The following is a 17,812-nucleotide window of genomic DNA, read 5'->3' on the forward strand; positions in this document are numbered from 1 at the left end:
GCTGTGGCACCAGGGAGAGGATTTGTACTGGCTGAGAGTGAAAAGGGATTCACTCAGTCATCCCATTTACTGACACAGCAGCACAGTCACTCTAGAGAGAGACCATCCAGGTAATTCACGATTACGGGAGCGTTTACTCAGTTTTCCCGCCAACTTTGAAAGTTCAAAGCATTTGATGCATGTTCAGCACTTTCACACAGTAGTGAGGCTGTTTAAATGTTGTGTGCGTGGGCGGTGATTCACCTGTTCTTCCCACCCGCTGTGATGCTAATGAGTTCACATGCGACTGTAGTGGTTGGAATTCTGTTTTTGCTGCTGTTTTGGGGATTCTCGATTCGCCATTAATTCCAATTCTCTTTTTTTCTGGTGGGTAATGGAGGGTCCATGCAGTTGGCTTTCGGTATAATTTGTTTCTTAACTTTAGTATTGGACCCTCCGACCCAGCTTCCACTCCGCAACAGGAAAGCAAATCAGGATATCCTAATTTGGACTTTCAATGGGGGAAGGGGTTACCCAGCATTCCCCGCGGTAGAGAATGTCCCCTATACACACAACAGGAGTAAGCGCGCATGCGTAGTGTCGAACAGTGTTTGAGCATGCGCGGAGTGAGCACTGGCGAAGGAGAGAAGCTTCTTTCTCTGATCCGCAATCGGTGAGGGAGGGATGAAGGGTCTGAGGGAGCGAACGATCCGGTGGGTGGACGGGAGATCTTCGTAAACATGTTGTGTAAGCTGCAGGTTCCCGAATGAGAAGCTACTGGAGCAGAGCAGAGCGACAGCTGAGGGGCTCCTGCTGCTGCAGAGCGGGGTGAACGGAGGAGGAATTTCCAAAGCTTGTGGTCTTGGTAACGGAAAGATCGGCACCAATGGTGGGGTGATTAATATGGGGAATGTTCAAGAGGCCGGTGAGAGATGAACACATGTTTCAAAGGGTTATGTGGGTGGAGGAGATTACAGAGATAGAGATGATCGCAGCCAGAGAGGAAATCCATTGAGTGGAGGGTTGTGTGGGTGGAGGAGATTACAGAGATAGAGAAGATCGCAGCCAGAGAGGAAATCCACTGAGTGGAGGGTTGTGTGGGTGGAGGAGATTACAGAGATAGGAATGATCGCAGCCAGAGAGGAAAACAAGGATGAGAATTTTAAAATTTTGCTGCTTCTTAACCGGGAACCTTTGTAGGTCAGTGAACACAGGAGCAGCAGAGTTTTGGATGACCTCAAGATTACAGGGAGGCTGAATGTGGGAGATTGGCTGGGATTGTGTTAGGATAGTTAAGTCTAGAGGTAACAAAGGAATGGATGATGGTTACAGCAGGGGCTGAGCTGAGACGAGGGTGGATTGGCGATGTTACTGGGGTGGAAATTGGCGGTCTTGGTGATGATGTGGATATATGTTTGGAAGCTCATCTTCCGGTGAAATATTTTTCCATGGTTGTGAACAGCCTGGTTCAGCCTCAGACAGTTACCAGGGAGAGGGATGGAGTCGGTGGCTGGCAGTGGAGTTTGTAGTGGGGACTGAAGAGAACGGCTTCTGTTTTCCCAATATTTAAATAGAGGAAATTTCTGCTCATCCAGGACTGGATGTCAAACAAGTCAGGACGTTGTGTGACTTGGAGGGGAATTTGGAGGTGATGCTACCCTAGTCCTAGGTGGTGGAAGTTGAGGGTTTTGGGGATTCCTTCACAGTTCTGGTCAAGCTGTAGATATATAAAACATATAAAATCTCTCTCTACCCTCTGTTTTTTTTTCTCTCTCTCTCTTCATTCAGCTCAATTTCACAACCTGCCTTTGTGTTTTTCTGTGTTCTCTCCACCCCCTTTTTCTGTTTTAAATCAGCTTCACAGGATATTAGAAGGGGAGGATCTGCAGTCAGAAAACAGCATCTGAAGGAGTTGCCCAATACATCGTAACCTGAATAGCATAGCATCTTGAACATGGAAGGAAAAAGCACTGTTCAGTGTAGAGAAACCGTGGAAATGTGGGGACTGTGAGGAGAGATTCAGTTACCATGTGAGCTGGAAACTCATCGGTGCAGTCATACTGGGGAGCGACCGTTCGCCTGCTCCATGTGTGGGAAGGGATTCTCTCGATTATCCCAGCTGATTACACACCAATGAGTTCACACTGGGGAGAAACCATTCACCTGCTTCGAGTGTGGGAAGGGATTCACTCAGTCATCCAACCTGCTCAGACACCGGCGAGTTCACACTGGGGAGAGACCTTTTAAGTGCCCAGATTGTGGGAAGTGCTATAAAAGTTCATGGGAACTGCTGCTCCATCAACGTGTTCACACTGACGAGAGACCGTTCAGGTGCTCTCACTGTGGGACTGGGTTCAAGCGATCATCTCAACTCACAGTACACCAGCGAATTCACACTGGGGAGATGCCATTCACCTGCCCCATGTGTGGGAAGGGATTCTCTCGATCATCCCAGCTGATTGCACACCAACGAGTTCACACTGGGGTGAAACCATTCACCTGCTCCGAGTGTGGGGAGGGATTCACTCAGTCATCCCACCTGCTGAGACACCAGCGAATTCACACTGCTGAGAGACCTTTTAAATGTTCAGACTGCGGGAAGTGCGATAGAAGTTCTGGGGAACTGATGTCCCATCAACGTGTTCACACTGAGGAGAGGCCATTCAGGTGCTCTCAGTGTGGAACTGGGTTCAAGGCATCATTTCAACTCACTGCACACCAACGAGTTCACACTGGGGAGAAACTGTTCACCTGCTCCGAGTGCGGGAAGGGATTTAATTGGTTAGCCAACCTGCTGAGACACCAGCGAGTTCACACTAGGGAGAAACCTTTCAAATGCTCAGACTGTGGGAAGTGCTATAAAAGCTCCGGGGGACTGATATCCCATAAACGTTTTCACATTGATGAAATCCAGTTCAGGTGCTCTTACTGTGGCACTGGGTTCAAGCGATCATCTCAACTCACTGTACACCAGCGAGTTCACACCAGGAGATGCCATTCACCTGCTACTTGTGTGGGAAGGGATTCGCTCAGTTATCCCACATGTTGAGACACGAGAGAGTTCACACTGGGGCGAGGCCGTTCACCTGCTCCGAGTGTGGGAGGAGATTCACTCAGTCATTCACTCTGCTGAGTCACCAGCGAGTTTACAAGTCACGACAGTGATTGTATTTTTCTGCCAATCACATCCAGGACTGAACCATGTTCATTGGGGTCTGTTTCTGCTGATGTTAATAAACTCCAGCCCAGTTGTAGGTGCTAATATTCTGGATATAATTAAAATAAATCAGCTTTGTGTTTAACTCACAGTGTGCGGAGTCTTTTTAATATCTATAACACAAGTTAATTCCTTTGAAGTGCTTTCCCTCTCCCGTTTCCATACTCACCGAGGGTCCTTAGACAGCACCTTCCAAACCCACGACCACTACCATCTAGAAGGACAAGGGCAGCAGACACCATTGACCAATCCATCCTCCTCCAATGCCCCTCCACTGGTGTCCAGCTGGGTGAGATTGCACGCTCCTGATTTGTTTCTTACCGGCTTGTAGCCAGAGAATCACCTGCAGTAGCTGTGATCATTTGAGTTACATTGTTACAAACTCACTCACTCGATAGGTGATCAGGTATTATTGCCCTTTGATATACAAATGTTCCATTATCACGTTCACAGTGACTGTAATTTACAGACCAAGCCTTCTTACCACACCAGCCCTCCTGGATAGATCAACAGAGAAATGCGAGGACACTATAGTCCACCAGCCAAGATCATAGTGGTAAAAACATTTGACAATTCCCATTAAAATATAAAGCACAGCAGAACAACTGTGCATTGGCCTGTTACAAACTTATTGAAACAGATTCATTGCCACCTCCTCCCTTTCCACGTTCCAGGTCCCCAAGCACACTTTCCCGGTGACACAGTGATCTATTTGTACTTCTTACAATTTACAATGTGGTCTCCTCTATGCTGTGGAGATTAAATCCAGATTGGGTGACTGCTTCATGTAAAATCACCATTCTCTTTGCAAGTGTGATCCTGAGCTTCTTCTCATTTACTATTTTAATTCTCAGCCTCACTTCAAGTCTGACCTCTTAGCCCTCGGCCTCCTGTACTGCCGCATGAAGCCCAACCGAAGCTCAAGGAACAGCTACTCGTCTCGTCAGACTCAACGGTAATTTCAATAATTTCATATCATAATCATCACTCCCATTTTTAGGGCAGCAGATGCTGGTAATGGCTCTGCTGTTACCATTTATCCCTCCTCTGAACCTGTCTTATATGTTTACTTGTCCCATTAGTTTCTTTAATTGTCTCATTGTCACCCAATGTTGCCTTGCACCATTGTCCCCTTTATCATTTACTCTCTCCAGCCTTCCATCCTGTCACAAGACCGTTTGTTGTTTCCTTCTGTCTGCCCATTTTCTCTGACTCTGGACTTGTTTATAAACTGTTAAATCTGGGAAATTTTCCAATTTGGATAAAAGTTCAACGACCTGAAACATTCACTGTGAATGATGCTGTTTGACCTGCTGAGTGTTTCCAACATTTTCTGTTTTGAGGTCGGATTTGCAGCATCTGCAGTATCTTGTTTTTGGGGTCAGAGTGGATCAGTTTTCTCTCACTTATCGTTACCTGTATAAAGGTGAAGAAGGAGCTTTTAAAGAATGAGACAAGAGGAACTGTCACCCTGTTCGACATGAAACTAAACTCACTGCTAATTCCTCATCAGTAGCAATTTTAAACACAAAGTTTCCAGCCGGGATTGAAGAGGGGACTTTCTCATGTAAAGTAAACATGATAATTACTGCACTGGGGAAATGAGTGTGAATCCCCCCCGGACAGAGGGGAACTGACCATCCATCTCTAGCTCTAATTCCCAAACAGAAAATGCTGCCAAGAATCAGCAAGTCAGGCTGAGTCTGTGGCCGCTCTCAGCGTCTGAAACCGTCACAATGCCCGGGTGATTGACGGCAGCTCCGGACCAATAGGAAGAGGGAGCGGGACTGGAGGACCGAGCGGGTGCGGCTGGTGCTCCAACCAATCGGAGTGAATGAAGGGGCGGGGCCGGGCAGTGACTGGAGCATGCGCAGTGCGGGTAATGGCGATGAGGAGACGGGTCCACAATGGGTAAAGTGGGGGACGGCGGGGCGGAGGGAGCGATGGATCCGGCGGGTGGACGGAGAGGCTCCGGAAACATGTTGTGTAAACCGCAAACCCCGGAAATAAACTGACCGGTCACCCTCCCCCGTTTACACCGAGCGGGGCCGCAGCTCCCAGATCAATGAAGAGCCGGTTTGTATCAGGCTGGGCATTGGTTCCAGAGGTTGGTCCCTGGTCTCCAGTGTCGGTTCTTCATCATTGAATAGTTACAATGCGGACGGAGGCCATTCAGCCCGTCCTGTCTGTGCTGGCTCTCTGCAAGCGCAAATCAGCTAGTCCCACTCCTCTGCCCTTTCACTAACAAGACCAGCAGCAGATATTACCCATCCCCAGTTACCTGTGGAGAAGATGATGTTTGACCTTTTTGAACCGCTGCAGTCCATGTGGTGAAGGTGCTCCTACAATGATGTGAGGTAAGGAGTTACAGGTTATTCACCCAACAATGATGAAGGAACGGTGATATATGTTCAAATCAACAACAACAATGTGTATTTATATCATGCCTTTCATGTAATAGACCTTTCCAGGGTATTTCACAGGAATGTTATAGAGCAACACTAGACACAGTCATGTAAGGAGATATGAGAGCAGATGGCCAAAGGTTTGGTCAAAGAGGTAGGTTTTAAGGAGAATCTTAAAGGCAGAAGGAACAATAGAGAGGGGGAGAGGTTTAGGGAGGAAATTCAACAGTTTATGGCCTTGGCAGCTCAGAGCGTGGACACCAAGGATGGAGGAATTAAAATTGGGAATGCTCAGGAAGACGGAATGAGAGGAGTGCAGAGAGCTTGGAGGGTTGTGAGGCTGGAGGAGATTACAGAGATAGTGGGGGTGAGACCATGGAGAGATTTGAAAACAAGGATGAGAAATTTAAAATTTTGGTGGTGCTTACCTGGAGCCTTTGTTGGTCAGTGAGCACAGGGGTGATGGGTAATCAAGATTCAGTGTGAGTCAGCACATGGGCAGCAGACTTTTGGATCACCTCAAGATTAGAGGGAAGTTGAATGTGGGAGGCTGGCTGGGAGTGCATTAGGAGAGAATATAAGAAATAGGAGTGGAATAGGCCATTCAGCCCTTAAAGCCTGCTCCGTCATTCAATAAGATTTTCTATTTCAACAACATTTTCTAACAACATTTTCCTGCACTTATCCCCATGTACTTTGATGTTTTTAATATGAGAAATCCAGCAAACATACAAATTAGGAGTAGAAGTAGGCCACTCGGCCCCTTGAGCCTGCTCCGCTATTCAATATGATCATGGCTGATCTGATTGTAACCTCAACACCACATTCCTGCCTACTCCCAATAACTTTTCACCCTCTTGCTTATCAAGAATCTATCTACCTCTGCCTTAAAGATATTCAAAGACTCTGCTGCCACTACTTTTTGAATCAATCTCAAAAATATCGATTTCAGTCTTGAACATGTTCAATGACTGAGCCTCCGCAGCCCTCTGAGGCAGAGAAGTCCAAAGATTCGCCACCCTCTGAGAGAAGAAACTCCTCCTCATCTCAGTCCCAAATGGCCGGCCCCCTATTCTGAGACTGTGGCCCTTAGTTCTAGAACCTCCAGCCAGAGTTAAGTCCAGAGATAACAAAGGAATAGATGACGGTTTCAGCAGCAGATGAGCTGAGCCTTGGCTGGAGTCGGGCAATGAGGTCTTAGTGATGATGTGGATATGTGTTTGGAAGTTCATCTTGGGGTGAAATATTTCACTATGGTTGTGAACAGTCTGGTTCAGCGTCAGATAGTTGTTGGGGAGAGGGATGGAGTTGGTGGCCAGGGAATGGAGTTTGTATGAGGGACTGATGACAATGGCTTTCATCTTTCCAATATTTAAATGAAGGAAATTTCTGCTCATCCAGTACTGGATGTCAGATGTCAGAATATGTATGGCTTGGAGCGGAACCTGGAGGTGATGGTGTTCACATACACCTGCTACCCTGGTCCTTCGAGGTTGAGGACTTGGGAGATTTTGTCAAATTGTGGTTTAAGTTGTAGGTCTATAAAATGCCTTCCCATTGCCCTCTGTCTCTCGCACAGCCCTCTCTCTCTCTCCCACTTGTCTCATGCCCTCTCTCTGTCTCTCCCACTTCTCTCTCTTTTTCTCTCTCTCCATCTCTCTTGTCAAAATAGAATTCTCTACCCCAGAGGGTTGTGGATGCTCCATCCTTGAATATATTTAACGCTGAGATGCGGAGATTTTTGGTCTCTCAGGCAGTCGAGAGATATGGGGAGCAGGCAGGAAAGTGGAGCGAATACCAAGATCAGCCACGATCGTGTTGAATCGTGGAGCAGGCTCAACAGGCCGTATTTCTTGTGTTCTTATAGAAGCCAGAGTCTTGTGTAGTCCAGATTGGGTGTCAGGTTCCCTTCCCTGAAGGACATTAGTGAACCAGTTGGGTTTTTTTTGACAATCCAGCAGTTTTCATGGTCACTTTTTCCTAGTGTCAGCCCCACAAAATGCCAGGAAAAACTCAGCAGGTCTGACAGCATCTGTGGAGAGGAATACAGTTAACGTTTCAAGTCCGAATGACTCTTCATCAGAACTAAGGAAAAATACAAAAGAGGTGAAATATAAGCTGGTTTAAGGGGGGGGGGGGGGGTGGGACAGGTAGAGCTGGATAGAGGGCCCTTGATAGGTGGAGATTGCCAAAAGATGTCATAGACAAAAGGACAAAGAGGTGTTGACGGTGGTGATGTTAGCTAAGAAATGTGCTAATGGTGACATGAAGGGTAGAAAGCAGGACGAGCAAGGTACAGATAGCCCTAGTGGGGGTGGGATGGGGGGGCGGGGAAAGATCAAAATAGGCTAAAAGGTAGAGATAAAACAATGGATGGAAATACGTTTAAAAATAATGGAAATAGGTGGGAAAAGAAAAATATATATAAATTATTTGAAAAGGGGGGATCGGAAAGGGGGTGGGGATGGAGGAGAGAGTTCATGATCTAAAGTTGTTGAACTCAATATTCAGTCCGGAAGGCTGTAAAATCTCTAGTCGGAAGATGAGGCGCTGTTCCTCCAGTTTGTGTTGAGCTTCACTGGAACATTACAGCAGGCCAAGGACGGACATGTGGGCTTGACAGCAGCGTGGTGTGTTGAAATGGCAAGTGACAGGGAGGTCTGGGTAATGCTTGCGGACAGACTGAAGATGTTCCGCAAAGCGGTCACCCAGTCTGCATTTGGTCTCCCCAGTGTAGAGGAAACCACATTGGGAGCAGCAAATGCAGTAGACTAAATGGAGGGAAGTGCAAGTGAAATGCTGCTTCTCTTGAAAGGAGTGTTTAGGCTCTTGGACGGTGAGGAGGAGGGAAGTAAAGGGGCAGGTGTTGCACCTTCTGTGGTTACATGGGAAGGTGCCTTGGGAGGGGGTTGAGGTGTAGCGGGTGATGGAGGAGTGGACCAGGGTGTCCCAGGGGGACCGATCCCTGCGGAATGCTGCCAGGGGGGGTGAAAGGAAGATGTGTTTGGTGGTGGCATCATGCTGGAGTTGGCGGAAATGGCGGAGGATGATCCTTTGAATGTGGAGGCTGTTGGGGTGATAAATGAGGAGAAGAGGGACCCTATCATGGTTCTGGGAGGGAGAGGAAGGTGGGAGGGCGGATGCGCAGGAGATGGGCCGGACACGGTTGAGGACCCTGTCAACCACCGTGGGTGGAAATCCTCGGTTAAGGAAGAAGGACGACATGTCAGAGGAACTGTTTTTGAAAGTAGCATCATCAGAACAGATGCGACGGAGGTGAAGGAACTGCGAGAATGGGATGGAGTCCTTACAGGAAGCGGGGTGTGAGGAGCTGTCATCAAGGTAGCTGTGGGAGTCGGTAGGCTTGTAATGGATATTGGTGGACAGTCTATCACCAGAAATTGAGACAGAGAAGTCAAGGAAGGGAAGGGAAGTGTCAGAGATGAACCATGTGAAAATGATGGAGGGGTGGAAATTGGAAGCAAAATTAATAAATTTTTCCAGGTCCAGACGAGAGCATGAAGCAACACTGAAGCAGTCATCGATGTGCCGGAGAAAGAGTTGTGGGAGGGGGCCGGAGTAGGACTGGAACAAGGAATGTTCCACACACCCCATAAAGAGACAGGCATAACTGGGGCCCATGCGGGTACCCATAGCCACACCTTTTATTTGGAGGAAGCAAGAGGAGTTTAAGGAGAAATTGTTCAGTGAGAGAACAAGTTCAGCCAGACGGAGGAGAGTAGTGGTGGATGGGGATTGTTCAGGCCTCTGTTCGAGGAAGAAGCAGAGAGCCCTCAGACCATCCTGGTGGGGGATGGAGGTGTAGAGGGATTGGATGTCCATGGTGAAGAGGAGGCGGTTGTGGCCAGGGAACTGGAAATGGTTGATATGATGTAGGGTGTCAGAGGAATTGCGTAGGTGGGAAGAGACTGGACGGGGGAGAGAGAATGGGGTCAAGATAGCAAGAAATGAGTTCCGTGGGCTAGGAACAGGCTGACATGATCAGTCTGCCGGGACAGTCCTGTTTGTGGATTTTGGGTAGGAGGTAGAAGCGGGCCATCCGAGGTTGGGAGACTATGAGGTTGGAAGCTGTGGAGGGAAGATTTCCAGAGGAGATGAGGTCAGTGACAGTCCTAGAAACAATGGCTTGATGTTCAGTGGTGGGGTCATGGTCCAGGGGGAGGAAGGAGGAAGTGTCTACGAGTTGACGCTCAGCCTCTGCGAGGTAGAGCTCAGTGTGCCAGACAACAACAGCACCACCCTTGTCAGCAGGTTTGATGACAATGTCAGGGTTGGACATGAGAGAACGGAGTGCAGCAAGTTCAGAGAGAGACAGGTTAGAGTGGGTGAGAGGAGCAGAGAAATTGAGACGACTGATGTCACGCCAACAGTTCTCAATGAAAAGATCAAGAGAAGGTAAGAATCCAGAGGGAGGGGTCCAGGTGGAGGGAGAATATTGGTGGCGGGTAAAAAGATCTGTTGAATGGGGAGAGGACTCCTGCCCAAAGAAGTGAGCACAGAGACGAAGGCGGCGGAAGAAGAGTTCAGCATCGTGCCGAGCCCGAAATTCATTGAGATGAGGGCATAAGGGTATGAAACTGAGTCCTTTTCTGAGCACTGAACGTTCAGCATCAGAGAGGGGAAGGTCAGGGGGTATGGTGAATACACGGCCGGGGCTGGGATTGGAAGACAGGATGGGGACAGAGGGACGGGCAGGGGTGGAGGGTCCTGGATGGGCGTTGGAGCTTGCATTCCTTTGCACCTGAAAGAAAGAGACAAAGATTCTTGTTGAGGCGTCAGATGAAACAAGGAATAAAATGAAACTGGGGGCAAGGGCAGCTTAGAAATAGGGTGCGTCGGTGCTGCTGGAGGGAGAAGTCGAGTGTGTACATATGGCAATGCATGGCACTGAGTGTGGATCTCAGGATGCGACAAGAACAGCAGTCCAAGGTGCGTTGTATGTCCCAGAGATACCTGTAATCCTGGGTGGGTTCGAAAAATGAGGGATGGAACTTCAGTTGAAATCCACGTGGGGTAAGTCGGAGATGGAGACAGTCACTGAGGAAGGAAATATGGCTGTGAAAGCGAGTTTTAGTAAACTCCTTGTCAAACACCAGGAGAGAAATGGAAAGCGATGAAGATGAACAAGGCAAAAGAGAGAGGCAGAAATCCTGTTGGAGAGAAGAGCAATACTTCTTCAAGGTAGGCATTCCTTGAAGAGAAGTGGCAGTCAAATAAACACTAAGATTATAGCAAAAAACTACGGATGCTGGAGATCCAAAACAAAAACAAACATACCTGGAAAAACTCATCAGGTCTGACAGCATCTGCGGAGAGGAACACAGTTAACGTTTCGAGTCCGAATGACTCTTCATCAGAACTAAGGAAAAATACAAAAGAGGTGAAATATTAGCTGGTTTAAGGGGGGTGGGACAGGTAGAGCTGGATAGAGGGCCATTGATAGGTGGAGATTGCCAAGAGATGTCATAGACAAAAAGTCAAAGAGGTGTTGACGGTGGTGATATTAGCTAAGAAATGTGCTAATGGTGACATTAAGGGTAGAAAGCAGGGCGAGAAAGGTACAGATAGCCCTAGTGGGGGTGAGGTGGGAGGAAGGGATACAGCCTTCCGGACTCAATATTGAGTTCAACAACTTTAGATCATGAACTCTCTCCTCCATCCCCACCCCTTTTCCGATCCCCCTTTTTCCAATAATTATATATATTTTTCTTTTCCCATCTATTTCCATTATTTTTAAATGTATTTCCATCCATTGTTTTATCTCTACCTTTTAACCTATTTCAATCCTTTCCCCCCACCCCACCCCCACTAGGGCCATCTGTACCTTGCTCGTCCTGCTTTCTACCCTTAATGTCACCATTAGCACATTTCTTAGCTAATATCAGCACCGTCAACACCTCTTTATCCTTTTGTCTATGACATCTTTTGGCAATCTCCACCTATCGCTGGCCCTCCATCCAGCTCTACCTGTCCCACCTCCCCTTAAACCAGCTTATATTTCACCTCTTTTCTATTTTTCCTTTGTTCTGATGAAGAATCATTCGGACTCGAAATGTTAACTGTGTTCCTCTCCGCAGATGCTGTCAGACCTGCTGAGTTTTTCCAGGTATTTTTGCTTTTGTTTTGGATTTCCAGCATCCGCAGTTTTTTGCTTTTACCACAAAATAACAGATTCATTCAGCTCAATTTCACAACCTGCCTTCGTGTTTTTGTGGGTTCTCTTTCACTCCCTTTTCTCTGTTTTAAATCAATTTCACAGGGTGTTAGAAGGGGAGTATTTACAGTCGGAAAACTGAAACATAACATTAAATCTGGATCTGATGGAGTTGTCCGATTTATTGTAACCTGAATATCATCAGATTTTGAACATGGAAGGAAAAAGCACCGTTCACAGTGGGGAGAAACCGTGGAAAGGTGGAGACTGTGAGGAGGGATTCAAATCCTCGTCTGAACTGGAAACTCATCGGCCCAGTCACACTGGGGAGAAGCTATTCATCTGCTCTGAGTGTGGGAAGGGATTCATTCGGTCATCCAACCTGCTGCAACACCAGCGAGTTCACAGAGGAGAGAGGGCATTTACATGCTCCAAATGTGGGAAAGGATTCACTCAGTCATCAACCCTGCTGGCACACCAACGAGTTCACACTGGGGAGAGACCATTCACTTGCTGTGTGTGTGGGAAGGGATTCACCATCTCATCCACGCTAATGACACACCAGCGTTTTCACACTGGGGAGAGGCCGTTCACTTGCTCAGAGTGTGGGAAGGGATTCACTCAGTCATCTGACTTGCTGGCACACCAGCGAGTTCACACTGATGAGAGACCTTTTAAATGCCCAGACTGTGGGAAGTGCTATAAAAGTTCCCGGGACCTGATGCTCCATCAACGTGTTCACACTGATGACAGACCATTCAGGTGCTCTCACTGTGGCACTGGGTTCAAGCAATCATCTCAACTCACGGAACATCAGTGAGTTCACACTAGGGAGAGGCCGTTCATCTGCTGTGTGTGTGGGAGTGGGTTCACTCGGTCATCTAACCTGCTGACACACCAGCGAGTTCACACTGGGGAGAGACCTTTCACCTGCTCTGAGTGTGGGAAGGGTTTCACTCAATTATCCACCCTGCTGAATCACCAGCAAGTTCACACCAACAAGAGACCTTTTAAATGCCCAGACTGCAGTAAATGCTATAAAAGTTCCAGGGAACTGATGTCCCATCAACGTATTCACACTGATGAGAGACCATTTAAATGTCCAGCCTGCGGTAACTGCTTTAAAAGTTCCGGGGTTCTGATGCGCCATCAACGTGTTCACACTGATGAGAGACCGTTCAAGTGCTCTCACTGCGGAACTGGGTTCAAGATGTCATCTGACCTCAGTGTACACCAGCGTATTCACAGCAGGGAGCGGCCATTCACCTGTCCGGACTGTGGGAAGGGATTCACTCAGTCATCCACCCTGCTGACACATCAGCGAGTTCACACTGGGGAGAGGCCATTTACCTGCCCGAAGTGTGGGAAGGGATTTACACAGTCATCCAACCTGATGAGACACCAGCGAATTCACAGGTAAATACAGTGATTGGATTTTGTCATTAATCATATCCAGGACTGAATCATGTTCATTGAGGTCTGTTTCTGCTGATGTTAATTAACCCCAGGCCAGTTAAAAGGGCTAACATTCTGAATAGAAGTCAAATAAATCAGCTTTGTGTTAAATACAGTGTTTAATCCTTTTAATATCTCTAACACAAGTCAATTCCTTTTGAAGTGCTCTCCCTCTCCCCGTCTCCTCCATCCTCACCTCCAACAACAAGTGTGAGGAGCTCATGGAGCTTCTTTGTCTGTAAGATTGAGACAATCCGATCAGCTGCCTCTGCTGCATCCCTCCCTACCACTAGCCCACCGGGCCAAACCATCTCCAAAGTTCCCCCTTGGCTCAGCCCTGAACTCACATCTTTCTCCAGTTTCTCTCCTATCTCCCGTCATACCCTGTCAGAGTCCCTCAATCCTATTCCCACTAAACTGCTGACCATCTAACTCTCCCAGGTTAGCTGATATTGCTCATGGTTCTCTCTCTCTTCTGGTTTTGCCCCTCTCACCTTTAAATAAACCAATCTTACCCTTCCTGAAAAAAAAACCCTTGACACCACGGTTTTGGCAAACCACCATCCCATCTCCAACCCTCCTTTCCTCTCCAAAGTCCTTGAACTTGGTGTCCCCCAAGGATCTATCCTTGGCCTCTCCTATTTCTCATCCACATGCTGCCATTAGGTGACATCATCCAAAAGCAACATATTAGTTTTCACATGTACACTGACTACTCCCAGGTCTACCTCACCACCATCCCTCTCCATTCATCCACTGTTACTAAATTATCAAACTTCTTATCCGACATCCAGTACTGGATGAGCAGAAATTTCCTCCAATTAAAAATTGGGAAGACCAAAGCCATTGTCTTCAGTCACCACTACAAATTCTGTTCCCTAACTACCGAGTCCATCCCTCTCCCTGGGAACTGTCTGAGGTTGAACCACACTGTTCATAATCTTGGTGTCAGATTTGACCCCAAGATGAGCTTCTAATCACATATCCACACCATCACTATACCAGATATTTCAATCTCCATAACGTCGCCTGTCTCCATTCCACCCCAGCTCATCTGCTGCTGAAACCCTCATCCATGCCCGTGTTACCTTTAGACTTGACAATTCCAATACATTCCTGACCAGCCTCTCACATTCACCCCACCCCCACGTGGAAACGTGAGATCACCCTAAACTCTGCTGCCCGTGTGCTTTCTCACACCAAGTTACATTCACCCATCACCCCTGAGATCGCTGACCTATGTCGGCTCCAGGTCAAGTAATGCCTCAATTTGAAAATTCAGCTCCTTGTTTTCGAATTCCTCCATGGCCTCGTCTCTCCCTATCTCTCTAACCTGTAGTTTCACAACCCTCTGAAATATCTGCGCTTCTCATTCTGGTCTCTTTAGCATCCCTGATTTTAATTACTCCACCATTGATGGCAGGGCTGAGGCATGCAACTCTGAAATTCCCTCCCTAAACTCTCCATCTCTCTCCTGATTAAAAATCTTGTTAAAATCTGCCTCTCCAGTCAAGGTTTTCTCTATTTACCCTAATATCACTGTCAGGAAGAGATAATAATGTCCAAAATGTTATTGGAATTTATTGTAAAATAGAGTCCGTGTCTGTTGTGTGTGTGAGAGAGACTTAATTGAATTAGAGGCAGCTAGTCTGGGTGCTTTAATGTAAGAAGAGAAGTTAGGTTTGAAATGTTAATTAGGTAAACATGGGGAAGTTTTAGAATGTGAAGTGTAAAGGGGGAAATTTGCATTTTTAAATAAATCAGACTAGATTGATTTTAAAGGAGGAGAGAAATGTGTCACCTAGCCAGGTGAAGTTAAGGAACAGTGTGTTTATTTTTCCCAAAGATTACTGGTAAAACTTTATGCTATGAGAGACTTTTATTATCAGAAAAATAAAGTGCAAAGACATAGTGAAACAATGGGAATTTGCATTCAAAGGGGAAAATATGTACAAAGGAGCAAAGGCTGTGTCTAAGGGTAGACATTTTTAAGATCTAACAAGGGTGAAACACCTTCAGCCTGTATATACCAAATTGCTGCCTCTAGGGACTGAAGTTAAGAGAACTCACTTTGAATTCAACTGTTCAGGGTATTGTTTACTTTGCCTGAGCCTTTTAAAATCTGTGTGTCTTACGGAAGTGTAACTGGGAGTTAAATTAATTAGGGGGTTTAGAAGTTATAGTGATAATTTGTAGACATATGTGTGTGCTTAAAAATCATTTTTCTTGTTAATAAATGTTTAATTTAGTTTTATAAAAACCTCTTAAGACTCGGTGGTCCTGTTATCACTGAATTCAAAGCCTGCATCTCGAAACATACAAATTGTAAATTAGTTGTGACAGTTGTTTCAAGTTTCCCTCTGGGATTTGAACAGCTCAGCATTTACCACATGCTATGTCATATCATCACCCTATGTGACTCAATGTCCAATTTTTACTTTATGAAACTCCTCTGAAGTGCCTTGGGATGTTTTATTATAATAATCGTGTTATATAAATACAAGTTATTACTGTTTCATAACAGCCAGTTTGTACACAGCAAGGTTCCACAAACAGCAATCAGAAGAGTGACCGATTAATCCAGTTTTTTTTGGTGGTGTTAGTTAAAACACGAATGTTGGTCCCACTGCACCAGGAGAACTCCCCTGTGGACAGTATGTGGAGGATAAAGATCTTGTGTTCATTTCAAATCTTTCACACCCTCAGAACATCCCAAAGTGACTCACAGTCAATGATACATTTTGGAAGGAAGAATGAGAGGCAGTATAAACTAAATGGTACAATTTTAAACTGAGTGCAGGAACGGAATGACCTGGGAGTGGATGGACACAAATCTTTGAAGGTAACAGGAAAAGTTGATCAAATTGTTTAAGAAAAGCTAATGGGGGCCCTCCATGTATTAATGGAGACATGAAGTACAAAAGCAAGGAAGTCACAATGAAACTTTATAAATCACTTTTTAATCCTCAGCTCAAATATTGTGCTCAGTTCTGAGCACCACACTTCAGGAAAGATGTCAAGGCCTTGGACAGAGTACATGGAAAATTGACCAAAATAGTATCAGGGATGAGGGGTTTCCGTTATGTGGAGAGACTGGAGAAGCTGGGATTGTTCTCTTTAGAGCAGAGAAGATTAAGGAGTGATTTAACAGAGGTGTGGACATTTTTGAGGAGTTTTTATCTACATAGAGAGAAATTGTTTCCATTGATAGGATGGTTGGTAACCACAGAAAACAGATTTAAAATAATTGGCAAAAAATCCAGGGTGAAGATGAGGAGAGATTATTTTACTCAGTGAGTTCTGATGATTTGGAACACATTAATATAAAAGCAAAATACTGTGGGTGCTGGAAATCTGAAACAAAAACAAAAATTGCTGGAAAAACTCTGATGAAGATTCATACAGACTCAAAACGCTAACTCTGTCTTTCTCTCCACAGATGCTGTCAGACCTGCTGAGTTTTTCCAGCAATTTTTGTTTTTGATCTGGAACACATTGTCTGAATGACTGGTGGAAGCAGATCCAATAGTAACTTTCAAAAGTGATTTGGATTTTTACTTCATAAGGAAAGATTTTCAAGGCTCGGAAGAAAGATCAGGGGAGTGGGACAGAATGGCAACATTTTCAGAAAGACAGTACAGACACAATGGGCTGAATGGCCACCTTCTGAGCTCTATGGTTCAATCGTATGGTATTTATTATGAATCATTATCCTGTTATAGAATCATAGGATCTCATCAGAGTACAGCACAGAAGCTCACCGAATCTGCACTGGCTCTTTCAACGAGCAATCCAGTTTATCCCACCTCCCCCCCAATCTTTCCCAATATCAGTGAAGGAGGTTTCAGCCGAACATCTGGCCTGTTAAGACACAAGCACAGTCAACTAGGGAGAAACCGTGTTAATGTGGGGACAGTGGGAAGGGATTCAATTTGAGTTGGAAAGTCATCAGGGCATGCACACCAGGGAGAGGTCGTCGCCTGCTCCATGTGTGGGAAGGGATTCACTCGGTCATCCAGCCTCCAAACACATCAATGAGTTCATACTGGAGGGAGAGAGGGTTTAAATGCTTAAGACTGTGACAAGAACTTTCAAAGCCAGTTCCCATTTTATAGTCCCAGTGAAAGTCAGGGCTTCCCAAACTGTGGGTCGTAACCCCAGTGGGTTGTGAGACAGGATTTTGGGCTCGCTAGCTCCGAGGTAGCAATGGCTGCCGTGGAGCTCCAACTGTTTCCTGACAGCTGCGAGGCCCCTTTAAATCCTCACGGTTTTTTTGTTGGTGGGCGTGGCCTAATGGCCTCCTCTCTCAGGCGCAATTGCTGCTGCAAATAAAGTTTGTGAAAAGGTTGTGCACATTGTACAGGTGTTCGTTTTTTCTGGAAAGCCGACTTCTTCAATAACCAGGATCATAATGTATTAATAATCAGGATAATAGTAAATTAATAAACAGGATTGTAATGCATTACTGTTCAGGATCATATTGCATCAATAACCAGGACACTGTTACAATAATGATCAGAATCCTATTGCATTAATAATGAGGATCCTATTACATCAATGTTCAGGTTCCTATTACATTAA

General features: G+C 46.1%; 1 protein-coding gene and 1 long non-coding RNA gene across 2 annotated transcripts in view; both read left to right on the top strand.

The window, feature by feature from the left end:
* Positions 1–569: 569 nt before the first annotated feature.
* Positions 570–15,955, top strand: LOC144697720 (uncharacterized). Its single transcript, XM_078569729.1, is given in 4 exon segments — positions 570–652; positions 738–904; positions 1,992–3,023; positions 11,968–15,955. Coding segments are annotated over 4 exon segments (2,511 nt in total). The 3' UTR covers positions 13,197–15,955.
* LOC144698139 (uncharacterized) overlaps positions 5,121–17,812 on the top strand; it is a 212,690-nt gene continuing 199,998 nt past the window's right edge. Inside the window, exon 1 of the long non-coding RNA XR_013580458.1 lies at positions 5,121–5,567. This is a non-coding gene — a long non-coding RNA (uncharacterized LOC144698139). The remainder of the gene's footprint in view (positions 5,568–17,812) is intronic.

The sequence above is a fragment of the Cetorhinus maximus genome, chromosome 23, assembly GCF_964194155.1.
Source record: "Cetorhinus maximus chromosome 23, sCetMax3.hap1.1, whole genome shotgun sequence".
Classification (NCBI taxonomy): Eukaryota; Metazoa; Chordata; class Chondrichthyes; order Lamniformes; family Cetorhinidae; genus Cetorhinus; species Cetorhinus maximus.